Source organism: Dreissena polymorpha, chromosome 3, assembly GCF_020536995.1.
Source record: "Dreissena polymorpha isolate Duluth1 chromosome 3, UMN_Dpol_1.0, whole genome shotgun sequence".
In the NCBI taxonomy this organism is placed as follows: domain Eukaryota; kingdom Metazoa; phylum Mollusca; class Bivalvia; order Myida; family Dreissenidae; genus Dreissena; species Dreissena polymorpha.
In genome coordinates this window covers 86,250,622-86,265,791 of record NC_068357.1, presented here as the reverse complement: position 1 = coordinate 86,265,791, position 15,170 = coordinate 86,250,622, and the positions used below count along the sequence as shown (strand labels likewise).

General features: G+C 35.1%; 1 protein-coding gene across 1 annotated transcript; it reads left to right on the top strand.

The window, feature by feature from the left end:
* Nucleotides 1-1,892: 1,892 nt before the first annotated feature.
* Nucleotides 1,893-15,048, top strand: LOC127875106 (uncharacterized). The gene is made up of 4 exons (XM_052419930.1): nucleotides 1,893-2,050; nucleotides 9,763-9,921; nucleotides 12,711-12,821; nucleotides 13,229-15,048. The coding sequence occupies exons 1-4, from the start codon at nucleotides 2,004-2,006 to the stop codon at nucleotides 13,410-13,412; spliced, it is 501 nt and encodes a 166-aa protein (XP_052275890.1). The 5' UTR covers nucleotides 1,893-2,003; the 3' UTR covers nucleotides 13,413-15,048.
* The last annotated feature ends 122 nt before the right edge of the window (nucleotides 15,049-15,170 follow it).

The following is a 15,170-nucleotide window of genomic DNA, read 5'->3' as shown; positions in this document are numbered from 1 at the left end:
ATTTATTATAAATAAATCTGAAGGAAAAGCGGCTCAAGAGAACAGTGTTTTGATTGGCTGTTCAGAAAATGTGTTCGTCGAAGTACAAACATGTATGTCGAAGTACAAGTTGTACTTTGACGTACAAATATATACTTCGAAGTGTATTTTATATTTATGTCGACGTACAATTATTGTACTTCGACGTACATTTCTCTTTTTACCTTGTAGGTCTTCTTGACTCCCACTTAAGGGATCAATACAGAGACCTCCCAGTGACTAAGCCAGTTAGCAGACACCCCATCCACTATACCACAGTCACCGAACCAGCTATAAATTCCTGTGGCTAGAAAACAAAAAAATTATAAGATGCTAGATCTTTAAGCTTGGAACATGTAACTCGTTTTAAGATTGATTTTTTTTTGGATGCATTACTTAATTATTGCAACAATTATAATATTTTGAACACAATCATGTCCATATATTTATTACAAATACATGTTTATAAAAAAAACTTTAAAAGCTTTTGCCCGTAAATTAGGCCCTATCCTTTTTTTGGTGCATATTAATGACATCTCTATGACATAACTTCAAATATTAGACTTTTTGCCGACGATTGTGATTGCTATAGGGAAATTAATAATTTTGAAGACTGCTTAGATCTACAATCGGACATTAATAAACTTGGTAATTGGGCCACTTTTTGGGGTATGAGATTCCAACCTAGTAAATGCAACATGATGACTCTTTCACGTAAAAAGAAGAAAATTAATTTTGACTACACGTTGAAAAATACTCGTCCAGACTTCTTATCTTGTATAAAATATCTTGGAGTGAATATCACATGTGAACTGAATTGGAGCAAACATATAAATGAAGTCTGCAACAAATCGCACAGAACGTTAGGTCTTCTCAAAAGAAATGTATCCATGTGTCCTCAAAACGTAAAACTTCAGGCATATAAAGGCTTAATCCGCCCAGTGCTAGAATATGCCAAGGCGGCCTGGGATCCGCATCAAATTTATTTACAAGAAAAACTTGAAAGCGTACAAAAGCGTTCAGCTCGATTCATCACTTCTAATTATCGGGACTATGAACCAGGAAATGCGTTACTGCAGCAGTGTTCGAAACATCATCATGAAAACAAGCAATCGCGTTTGGTCATTATATACGGATATAAAATGCTTCCGTAAAATAAATTAAATGTGTAGATTTATGGTATCATAAAATGCTAGATTTGTTTTTTTCAATTGGAATGCTTAAATTATTAATACTTTTATTCAATGTAAACGAAACGAAAATTCATTCAATGTAAAAGAAAATTAAAACTACATTTCAAGATTGAAATGCATTGAGCTATTTAAGGGCTTTGTTTTATGACTGATTCAATACACCCCTTACACTAAATTTCACTCTCTGATGAAAAATAACACTATCGCATCCACACCACTTGTAATAATATTAAAATTATTATATGTTTTATAATTTTTGAAATATCATTAATTAAAGTCTTACTTAAAAAAGAATACGGGTATTTATAGTTTTGTTTTGTGAAATTGTAAGTATTAAGTCTTCCGACGACCTTTACTCTGATACAATATAATAAGCCGATCGAGAAGTTGACGGCCAATCTATTTTTAGTAACGGAAAACCCCTCTTGTGACGTCACACAAAAGCCTCCTATTTTATATTCATTTAAATATATATTAAAAACTTCAATACTAGGTGTAGTTATAAGAGTAAATGGTCGCTTTTGTTATTTTTCTATCCTCAGTACCTGGGAAAATATTTGTTGATAATTGAATTTGACTTGAACTATAAAAATGGTATACAAGTAAACATTGATTTGTTTGGAACGGTGAGGAAACATTAGTGGTACCAAACCTTTGACGTGTCAATAGAAATGTATGTTGTTTACATTTCTTTCGACCAATCAGCAATCGAGTTGGTCACGTGACGTTGATGAGCGGTAAACCTATGAAAAGCAAGAGAGACATAAGTGATTTTTTTTAACGATTTTGGCCATGAAACGCACGGAATTGGAAGATTTCCAAGAAACATATGAACAGCGGTATAGTGTTTTAACTTCCTAAGTAGAAATACAGACGATGAGTGTTTTATATTCGTAGAAATCATGTTCCTTGTGCGTGTTTTTGGTGGGTGGAGAAACCATTCTTCTATTGTTTACCATGTTTAAATGATATTAGTTCAAGCTACCGAACAAAATGCCACTATTTATATTTTTCTTACGTTTCTCGACGTATAGTTATGGGAGATTTCTCAAATCAGTGTGTACCAGAGTTTCACAGCTGTTAGACATTCACCAGCGTTCGACACCAACAAGAGTCCCTAGTTGCAATAATTCAACTCTCAGCTTAGGCTGAGAGTTGCAATGCGCTCTCTCTTGTCCATGGGTGCAATATGTTATCAACAATTCAAAGGTTAATGAACACTGAAACAGCAAGAGCTTATTAAAATTTGCCTATCTAAACCACAAACTCATCCAAATCACAGGTGAAGGGCGCGTGGCCAAGTCACTTTAACACTATCAATTAGTCATAAAACAACATTTTTTATCATATTGACCAAAAAAAAAAAAGTTCTGATATGTTATATATGAACAAGGTAGGTATCTCTTGACACAGGAAAATCACCTTCATCAACATTTTATGCGATTTATTGCCTAAATGGTGGTCGATTTTCGTAAACTATGTACCATTTTGTTGGGAAAGGTTGCCTCATGACGAAAAATGACCACAAACAGCTACTTGCCGACATAAACTACAAGAAAAACTTATCGAACTTGTAAAAATGCTAGGTCGACTTCGATCTGAAAAATTGTTTTGCTCATGTCCGTCCGTCCACCAGATGGTTTCCAGATGATAACTTGTTATGTCAAGGATCATGAAACTTCATAGGTACATTGATCATGACTCGCAGATGACCCCTATTGATTTTCAGGTCACTAGGTCAAAGGTCAAGGTCACGACGACCCGAAATAGTAAAATGGTTTCCAGATGATAACTTAAAAACGCTTATGCCTAGGATCATGAAACTTCATAGGTACATTGATCATGACTCGCAGATGACCCCTATTGATTTTCAGGTCACTAGGTCAAAGGTCAAGGTCATGCTGACCTGAAATAGTCAAATGGTTTCTAGATGTTGACTCAAGAACACTTATGCCTAGGATCATGAAACTTGATAGGTAGATTGATCATGACTCGCAGTTGACCCCTATTGATTTTCAGGTCACTATATCAAAGGTCAAGGTCACGGTGATGTGAAATGGTTTCCGGATGATAACTCAAGAACGCTAATGGCTACGATCATGAAACTTCATAGGTACATTGATCATGACTCGCAGATGACACCTATTGATTTTGAGGTCACTAGGTCAAGGTCATGGTGACCCGAAATAGTAAAATGGTTTCCGGATGATAACTCAAGAGCGCTTATGCCTAGGATCATGAAACTTCATAGGTACATTGAATACGACTCGCAGATGACCCCTATCGATTTTGAGGTCACTAGGTCAAAGGTCAAGTTCACGGTGACCCGAAATAGTAAAATGGTTTCCGGATGATAACTGAAGAACGCTTATTCCTAGGATCATGAAACTTGATAGGTAGATTGATCATAACTCGCAGATGACCCCTATTGTTTTTCAGGTCACTAGGTCAAAGGTCAAGGTGACCCAAAATAGTAAAATGGTTTCCGGATGATAACTCAAGAACGCTTATGGCTAGGATCATGAAACTTCATAGGTACATTGAGCATGACTGGCAGATGACCCCATAATGATTTTCAGGTCACTAGGTCATGGTCACAGTGACAAAAAATATATTCACACAATGGCTGTCACTACAAGGGAGAGCCCATATGGGGGACATGCATGTTTTACAAACAGCCCTTGTTTAAGATATTTTAAAAAGAAAAACTGTTCTGAAAAGCTCTTTAAGAGCTCTTTTCAAATATGCAATTGCCTTTTAAAACAGAGGCTGATGAAAAATCCGCAGGGGTTGCTAGTCATACCAACCACACTTATGGGTTCCTACCTTGTACACTTCCATGATTAAATCTTTGCAAGTTACTAAAGAGACTGATGATTGGAACAGGGTGTAGTCCTTGTGGACATTGTGCTTTGCATGCAAAATATTGTCTAAATATTTTTATGCCCCTGAAGTGATCGGAATGTCTGTCCGTCACACTTTGGGTTTAGGTTTCGAAAAATGCTCATAACTTCTATGTCGCTTCAGATAGCAATTTCATATTTGGCATGCATGTGTTTATGGACAAGGTCTTTCCATACGCTCACAAATTTTGACCCCTGTGACTTTGAACTTAGGGTCTGCATTTAGGTTTCGAAATCTGCGTTTAGATTTGGCGGAAAAAGTTCATAACTTCTATCAAGTTATAGGGGACATAAGTCATCCTATGGTGACAGCTTTGTTTTTTCTACCTGATAGGATTTTTAAATAATTATGTTTTCATCATGACATGGTGTAAAATCCCAATGATGAAATTAAAATAAAATAAGAATTTTATTGCGTTTCCCAATTTCTGCTCCTGGAAATATGGACAATATATAATAAGCAATAAGAAATACAGGGTTGTTACATTCTTATGATGTGTTTTATTGTCCCCTACTGGTTTCACCGGAGGGGACTTATGGTTTGCGCTCTGTGTGTCCGTCTGTCTGTCTGTGAGTCTGTCACACTTTTCTGGATCCTGCGATAACTTTAAAAGTTCTTAACATTGTGTTCCTATGTCAAAAATTCTGGTTGCTATGGCAAAAAATAGACTGGAAATACTGCTGAAAATGGTGGTTTTCTGGATCCTGCGATAACTTGAAAAGTTCTTAATATTTGTTAATGAAACATGAAACATGGATAGATGGCAATATGGGCATTATCAGGCCTGATAATTTTCCGGCCTGGGCCGGATTTCCGGTTTTTAAATTTGCTCAGAACCGATTGTGAGATTCACGCAAATCCGTTGAGAAATTTTGGAGGATGGGGGGGGGCGAGCTACCTTTTTACGACAAGGGTTCTCGGAGATACCTTGGAGAATCTGGATCGGTAGCCGGTAAATATACCGCACCGATCAATGGCCGATAAACGCTTATGGCGTCATGTTAGTTTTTCAGGCTTTCAAGTAACTCGGATACATGAAGAAAATTTTACGGAAAATTTTGAATTTTGGCGAACTAAAACGAGCAGCAGCAAATTGTATCTTCAATCGCATTATTTCTTCAGGTAAGTTTGTTTAAATTAATATTATCTATGTAGCAGGAAGAGTTTTGTTTCTGTCTTAGACAGAAACAAGCATCCATGACGAATATGCCTACATTATTCAGAAATGACATGTCACGATCATTTAAACTTTCATGATTGACTCGTGAAAGTTTGAATTGATAATGCTATTTTATTATTGAGAGCGTTTAATATTTTAAGAAATATAATGTCACGGCATGAATGTCATGGCTGCAGTCCCATCCTCTTCCTTTTCTCTGCCTTTTCCCTGCTTTACTGGCCATGCACTTTGATGCTGATTGGGACTGGTCCTATTTAAACCATTTGTCCAGAAATTATGAGCCCAACAGCATCAAGTGTCACCGATAAAAACACAGATTAGAAGGGGAAGTCATGCCCAATTTTTCAATTTAATGGAAACTTTTTTTTTTTAATTTGTAATGGATCCGTGATTTATTTTGCATCTGCTTAGCATAGTTGCCACTGTCTGTGTATGCTCTGTAATATTTGTTTACACCTCTTATTTACTTACAAAAATTTTAGTGGATATTTTATTATATAAATGTCTAGAAACAAATTCGTATTTAAAACTTTATTTAAAAGAAATTAGTGGATATTTTATTTCTTAAAAAAAATATCTGACTTTTAAGCAGACAATTCTAAACTTTTTAAATTACCACATCTGATGTTATAATATCATTCATAATAGTTTTATGTATATTTGCCTTATTAAAAGCATCGGGCCAATCAGCAGTGAAGTATTTTGCCAGAGCAGATGTACTGTATAGTCCAGTCCAGGCTAAAATGGTGCAGAACATTACAAATGCCAGTGGAGAATACCGTCACATTATTCAGAGGAAGAAACAGGAGAAAGACCAGGTCAGCAAAGAACTGACCATTAACACACAAAAGCCACCCTCCAAAAGAACAGCCATGGATATGATCAGCACCTAGCTAAAAGACAGAGGCAAGACCATGTTGACAAACTTGACAGTGTACAGACTGGTGGGAACAAGGAATGAACATCAGAAGAAGCCATTTGATATAAACAAATAGAAAGATTAAAGCGGGTGTATACGATTTAGTCAAATATTTATGAATTTATATAAACTGTGTAAAAAACTTATTATATATATATTTCAATATAAATTAAAATAAAAGTTAAGAAGAACATGTGTCGAAAAATGCGAAATAAGCCAGATATTTAATTCTGAAATTGAAAACGGCTGTACAGCCGAATTCGCCAGCATGTATACCATACATGTCGATGTGCATCTAAAGTTACGAGGAGTGTTCCAGAAGTTAGTGGATTTTCGCTATAACTTTCATTTGGTAACATAAATGGACAAACAAATAGCATGTTAAGAATATTTCGTCCTTTCCAAATCTACTCTCCAAATATCATGGAAATACATAAAACAATAAATAATTATATATCAGAGATTTAAACATGTGCACAATGCGCACACCGACGCACGTGTAACGTTTCTGTTCAACGTCAATGACGTTATGAAGTTAACAACTGTCAAATCTTTTCCACATAATCACCTCCAACGCGAATGCACTTTATGTGTCGGGAAATCCACTTGTCAAAAGTGTCTCTATACCAGTCAGCGTCAAAAGACGACACGATTCGCTTTGCTGCAACTGTAAGTTCCTGTTTACTTGCAAAGCGAATACCGCGCAACTGTGATTTAACTTCCGGGAAGACGCGGAAGTCCATAGGGGCCAAATCCGGGCTGTAAGGAGGACTTAGGCGCTGTAACGTGAAATTTGCCGTAAATTCTGTTTATCAACGACATTTAAACCAAATTTAAATTCGCGTAACGCTCATACTTATAATAAAATACACGCGTGCGCCGCATGTCGTTACTGAGGTCTCTATGGCAACGCGTTTCAAACGCGCTTTATGGAATTAATGCATTTTTAGCTTATATATAAAGTCCGTGATAATTGGTTTGTATAATATGTAAATTTCATTGACTTTTACCAGCAAACTAATAAGTTATAGCGAAAATCCACAAACTTCTGGAACACCCCTCGTAGTTTAACGGTTTATAATACAAAGACGAATGCTTCGGTTATTGTAGGAAAATATGTACGTCACTATCGGCTCGGGGCGCTAATTTGTCTTTGCTGCATTTTATGAAATTCGGCTTTAATGTATAATTTTTCTTGCCTATTTTGTGTTTTTGTAACATATTTTATCAATATATTACAATTAAACACATATGAAAAATCGTATATACCCGCTTTAAGTAATCAAACTCATTTTTCAAAGGCATCATATGATTTCAAGATGCAATTAGTTTGCCATTGGTTTGAGATTGATGCTATCAATGTATAAAGTGTACATCATCTTAGTTAGTTAGTTACAAGTTTATCAAGTGTTTGAACAATTGTTGTTAAATATTGAAATAATTAGATGTTCCTTTATTCTTTATCTAGTCATTTATTGATAACTTGGAAGTGTTCAGCCTCTGGACTAGTCATTCATTTAATTAGATCAATGTGCTATCGATGTAGTTATCTTGTGTACATAACCTAAGGACAAAATGTATGTTACAAGTTTATCAATTGTTTTAACTGTTGTTGTTTTGTATTGAAATACTCAAATGTTCCTTGTCTTCTTGTTAACAACTGAGTCATTTCTTGATACCACAAGCGTTCAACTCTTTTGACTAGTGTTGCTTTGAATTACAACTATGTGTAATCAATGAATGCAGTGTACATAACCCTTGTACATTTCAAAAAAAGTCAATGGGTTTAACTATTTGGTTTTGTTTTGACAAGACTTTTAATGAAACATAGCAAAGTAGCTCAAATATTAATACTACAAGTATATGCACTTAAATATTGAAATTGCTTGCATATTTATTTTTTAAAGGATATGATGTACCTCAATTTTGTATTAGTCATATATTGAAATAATGAGCCTTCAGCTCTTTTAACTAGTCATGCATTGAATTGCACTCATTATGTAGCTCTGCTTCAACTCTTACCTAGGTAGTCAAATTATAAGTAAACATTGTGCAGCTATATTTCAACAAATGAAACTGTTTTAACTAGTCATATATTGAATTATATGTGTCATTGTGTATCTAAACTTTTTATGCTGTTGGTTTGAAATATACTTGAATAACTTGACAACGTGTTACTTGTATGACTTAATTATGATAGTTTAGTTTTTTTGGGTGCAAGGAACATGAATGTTTACAAAATTTATATTAAGTACATTGTCTTAAAACAAATCATTTTTTGATCAGAAGTAAATGATTTCTGTTTATTTTAATGAGAGAATGATACTGAATTTATTTTTATCAGAAACAGAGCCCCCAACACCCAAAAGCAGTTATGTGCCAGAGATGTAAGATATGTGTCAGACAGCATTGATTTTCAGTATAAAATAAATTAATCATTCAGAGTCTAAAGGCTTTCTGAGAGCCTGACAAATAGGTTTTAGAATGCTCAAAATCATTTTCGTCCGGGGGGCTTCGCCTCCCTTGCCCCCCTACCAGGGCGTTGCCCCTGGACCCCCTTGGGGACCTAGGCGGCCCCCAAACCCCCGACCAAAGTTTTTCAGGCCTGGCCTTCAGCCCTTAATATCAGGCCTAATTATGCACGTCATTTCATTTTGTTCCTACATCAAAAATTGTGGTTGCTATGGCAACCAAAAAAAATAATTCTGAAAATGGTGGAATTTCTTACCATGGTGGAGCCGGTAGAGGACCATATTGCTTGACAATAGCCTTGTTAAATATGACACTAACAAAACAGAATGCTCCGAGAATGTTTTTTAACCCTAATGTCGAGGTTAAACAGGCAATCATAATGCATATAAATAGAAAATAGTATATTTTGAAATCTTACAATGATTAAGTAAATTATTATCTTCAAAATATAACTGGAATGCGTTAAATATTTTGCAATGTGATATAACAAATATTGAACAGCAGTCACTTACAACTTTGATCTGAAAACAAGCATAAAATAAAAATTTAACATTTCATGGATTAACATAACTGTGTTATGAGCCGAAAATATGACATAAAAAAGTGTCTTAATTGTTGGACGCCTTGCAATCTGTACTCCTTCATTTCAAAAGTTAGGAGTCTCAAGGACTCCTCACTCGAACAAGTTAGTGTCGAACACTGGTCACCATAAGTAAACCTGAAAAATGTTGTCAAATGCCAAAATAGTATGATTCCCTTACATTGAGCGAAGACAGGGCTTTCGTGATGACCTCACACACATGCTGTCTGAGTATTAATTCCACTAAAATTAATACGCTTGAAAATAAAATACAGAAGAATTAATGCTCTACAAGGTTTACAATGGGGCTGATTTCTGACCCTAATTTGGGAAAAAAACTCAGTTGGCTAGGTCCGGATCAAAGCTATTAATTTAATAACTTAAAATAAAAATAAATAAGCCAAAAAAGCCCTTGTTATACTAATATCTTTTATCTACAGTACATTTTCATACAATATACAGGTTTCTTCACTGACCCATTTTTTTTGTTCTCCAGTTTCGGCTGTTGCATTTGTCTGGGACCACGTCTTCACATGGTATCTGGACAGTGTCAGCACAGGATATGTGTTGACTGCCTCTATGTGGAAGATGAGAGACGTCCGTGCATGGAGGCATGCCCAATCTGCTCAATGTTCGACTCCTTTCCCAAAACCAGGTATATTGTATGTTTGTATGTTCTTCATTCACAAGAGCATCTGAAATCTATGTTAGCGTTTCAGATCGCCAAAATCGCCAAAGGCGATTGAATCTTTCAGCTGGCCATTAAAGTTTAAAATGTGAATGAAAATGGCGATTGCAAAATACCCTGATATTTCTCTATAAGTATATAATATTCCCTTCTTTTAAAGAGAACTCGGTACCGATTTCCACATGTAACCGCCATAAAAGCTCCAGGTGGTAATAGATAGTCCACTGATAAGAGATAACCGGATGCCCTTATCGTATATTTAAGCCACATAACACAGTCATGTATGCTGACAGATGCATCATTGGAAATTTTCGGGTAACTTTCCAGTCGCCAAACTGTGATATTTAACGTACAATCGGCTACGAGAATGTTTATGGAGGCGGAGTTATATAGCGATTATTATTTTTGATTGACATCGGTCACCGAGTAAGCGTTTATCGCAGGTTTATTAACAATGAATCACAGTTGTAGCATTAAGGTAGCGCACCTCTAATGATTTCCCGCGATTTCTTCGAAGGTTGAAGAGCCTACTATTAGGTGCCGTAGCCTAGTGGTTAAGGCGATAGACTAGAAATCTTTTGGGATATTCCCGCGCAGGTTCAAATCCTGCCGACGACGTATACTTTTTTGCGACGTGTTTTATTTATTTTCTAACGTAATTTGATTTAATATGGCATATTAGCTATATTTATTGTTAAATATGTTGCAATTTTAATGCACATTCTTCAATTATTAAAATTAAAAAAACGTTATGGCGAAATTGGGTGATTTACTGTTGAAAATACGAACCATGCATGTTGCATTTTTATTTTTATTTCAAAAAGTAAACGGTAAATCTGTCTAGTTCTTGGTATTTTTGCTGTATATAGTGTTTCTATAAAAACTAAGTTTAACATATGACTTAAATGATACTATTTTGAATTTTATGACACTTTGTTTTTAACCGACCCAATTTTTACATGGCTGAAATCACTTACATTTCATGGCGCTCTTCCATAGATAAAAATTTGTAAAAAATAAATGTCTGTAAAAGAATACTTATTTTATCTTGTTTAAACTTTAAACACCTTTACAGCATCTGTACACACCAACTGCATGCCCATATTTGGAAATTTGAATGAATTATGGAACTTTTATATACCCCAGGGTTGAAAATAAACTGGACAAAAGCCGAGCGTGGGGGTGGTTTTGAAAAAATCGGTATATTTTTTTAAAAAGCATGGAAAGCCTACCTACAAATTTGCATGTAGTTCAGTGAAATGATGCTGATTAAGAAAATAATTAATTAAATTATATTTTGATATGTGCCCATTAGAGGTGCGCTACCTTAATACGTGTTATAAAACCGGTAAATAAAGCAGTACATTAAAGGTGGTTTCGGGCATCATCATCACACCTATTTACCGTACTGTAAACAATAATTATGAGAAGTTAATTGCAATTGGTGAGCAGTGTAAATTTACTTACGGCGAGTAAGTTGTGAAAAACAAAACCCGTTAATAATTTGATGCAGTAACAAATTAAATCCAGTGCATGTATATTTTATCATGTCTATTTGTAGAACTGATTTACACCCTTTTACTACAACCACGTGATAATAACTATTCACTATGCATTAATATCGGTATGCCATGTAGAACCCGTGTTATAAGGAAGAGCGCGAAATTATTGTTGTCGTCTGCAATGCCAAGTTCTACGCATGCAAAGCATGCTTTTTTTAAAACAGGAAGGGGGGGGGGGGGGCGAATAGGAGTTACGCAAGACCCACCCAATCAAAGACCCGGGCATATCTGAAAGTTCTAACATTGTATACCATTTATGCCAGTGCATGAAAATAAATATAAATGGAAATTAAAAAAAAATGAAATTATTTGATTTCACGTAACAAATAATTTATTTAAATGTGTCTTCATTGATAATTTAATACAGTCATTATTGATACCTATAGATTCATGATAATGATTATGTCGTTCATTGAGCAAATAAGGTTATAATGTGGGTCGTGATCGTAGTGCTGAAATTTGGCTACTAGTTTTTATTCCTTAGCGCCAACCTAGGAAATGCTTGTATTGTGGCAAGAAAAAAACACACCCTTTACGAATTTGCATGTGGCGATATTTATTACCAACAAGAAGCAAGACAATTGACTCTGTTTAACATTTTTTATGATATAAGAAACAGAAGTTTCAACTCAACCCATGGTATTTTGTTAGAGCATGTCTCAAAAATTAATTTGCAGTTTGAATCTGGCTAAGCAACTTAAATGTAATTATATTTCTCTTCATTATTGAAAGTTATTATAATACTTGAAAAGCTGACTGTTTCCAAAGCCAAATTTGTATGCAGGTCTTAAACTTAATATACATCCTGAGGTTACTTCATTATGAGTTTTCATTTTTATGTTTCCCACCACTATAGTGGGGGACATATTGTTTTTGCCCTGTCTGTTGGTTTGTGTGTTTGTTTGTTTGCCCCAACTTTAACATTTGCAATAACTTTTGCAATATTGAAGATAGCAACTTGATATTTGGCATGCATGTGTATCTCATGGAGCTGCACATTTTGAGTGGTGAAAGGTCATGGTCATCATTCAAGGTCGAAGGTCAAATATATAGCTTCAAAGCGGCGCAAAAGGGGACATAGTGTTTCTGACAAACACATATCTTGTTTTAATGTGGTGTCCTGTTCAAAACTAATAGGGTTTGAAGGTAATAATACCAAACCCTTGCCTAATTGTTTGATTTTTGTCTAAATAGACCCATCATTCCGACACAAGTGATAGATGTACAGAAGTGCTTGGGAGTGTCTGTGTGTCAGTCTGGGTGTGGTCTGGAGTTGTGGTACTGGGAAACAGATGAGCATGAAAGGTAAGGGGTTAATTGTTCATGTTCCAAAGTTATAAAACCTCTGATGGCATTTAGCATTAAAGTACCTGTTTGTTGATTATAATTAATCAGTGCTCCAGCAAGTCCTAAATGGAAGGGGGCGTCATCCTGCCCTTCCGAAGCCCCGCCCTGCCCTTTTATATATTTATTTTTTGACATGATAATTTATAAATCCCTCATTACATTGGTAATTTATTTATTCCTCACTGCACTCATATAATAATATATTCTAACAATAATTAATAACATATATATTAATATGCAACGGGGAGCATTCCAGATACCCTTGCAGGCTCTAAATTGCCCTTTTGACAAATTAGCCCCCTCCTGCCCTTTTCAAATCCTAGCTGGAGCACTGTTAACCCTGTAAGACACATTATTTGTTACAGGAGCTGCCCAGCAGCAGGCAATGTTAAACCTGTCAGGGCAGTGCAGCAGAGTCCCCACAGGCGGAGTCGTGTTAACGACATCGGAAGAGTGAGTGTGACAGCTCGGACCAGGGTGCCAGCATGCAAGAGAGTCACTCGATCCAAGAGTGTTCGGTCTACCAGGCCACGATACGGCCCCATGTGATTTGAAATGACATGATTAAGTTGTGCTGCCCCACGTTGCATTCAAGTTTTCTGTGTATTTCATCGCCTTTAAGTCAAAGCTGTTGATGAACAACTTGCGTCTAATGTTTTGTATTAAAATCTCAAACCCATAATTTTGATAAAGATATTGGACATATGTCATTCAGATCCTCTCTCCACTTTTTTTATGAAAATCTTGACCATGTTGTTAGATAAAATACTTGCAACCATATTAAATAAATAAATCTTATAACAATAAGCTCTAGATCATGGTCCATTATTTCAATAAGCTCTAGATCATGGTCCATTATTTCAAGAAGCTCTAGATCATGGTCTATTATTTCAATAAGCTCTAGATCATGGTCCATTATTTCAATAAGCTCTAGATCATGGTCCATTATTTCAATAAGCTCTAGATCATGGTCCATTATTTCAATAAGCTCTAGATCATGGTCCATTATTTCAATAAGCTCTAGATCATGGTCCATTATTTCAATAAGCTCTAGATCATGGTCCATTATTTCCTAAATATACCTTAAGAATTGTTATTTTATGTTGATACCAACATTTGAGACTTAACTCATAGTTTTGATGAATATCTTGGGGATACACATGTTTAATGTAAATCTCAGATCGTGGGTAAGTAAATGATCTGTTTGTACATATCGTAAAAAAACTGTAAGTGTATGGCTAAGTGTTTATCTTGTGATTTTAACTGTTGCTTTTTTGTTCCAAGTTTATTTCAATTTATTTTGACTTCTTGGTGTGAAGTAATGTTGATGTAATTGAGTTATTGTTTATTGTATTTAATTTTTAAATGGTTCATGGTTGTGAACTGTGTCACACTGTAAAGAGTTCATATTTATATATTTATTATAAACTCCAATGCGGTATATATTATTTGTACATACTTGATGAATGTAAATAACATTTTGCTAGTCATCGAGACAATGTGAATAAGGACCAAGTCAGTCATTGCCTACCTCAAGGTTAAAGGTTTGAACTCCCATTTTCATGTCCGTCTTAGGTCTACTATGGCTTTCAAAGGATTCATGTTAAACTTGCGAAAATATCAAGGGCATTTAGCCACTGTGAAGAAGCCATGAAAAAGTAATTTCCTGCTTAAGGCCGTACCTCAAGGTAAATGGTAGGAGCTTCCATTTTTATGTCACTTTGTGAAAGTACACCTTTGATGGGACAAGGAATGTATGTGTATACCAAACCTTGTATATCTAAGGAAAACATGAAAGGATCAACGTATTAGAATTTCTTTGGTGCTTTGACATCGAGTTGATATTCAGTCATTTCGTTTGGTTATATGTATTAATTCATATAATTTAATGATATATTGATTGTTCAAATAAAACAAACATGCATTTTCATTTCTTAAGCATACACTCGGAGCATTTACTGGAACCTGTATATAAATGCTATTTAGTATAAGCTTGTTGATCAGTGTGTATATTTACATTCATGTATTATTTATTGTACAAACTGGATTCGTCTCCTTTATGTATATTAGTTTCATTTTGACTGTAAATTTACTTTTGTTTTGCACCTTGTTTTACAATGAGACATTTTGTAATTTTTTATGTTCCTTGTTACCAAATATTCTGCAATAAAAAAGAGTGATTTTATGTAGTACTTAGTTATTTAAAACCTGATTGAATACCCTTTTGTATTTTTTATGTCCCCCACCACTATAGTGGGGGGACATATTGTTTTTGCCCTGTCTGTTGGTTGGTTGGTCTGTTGGTTT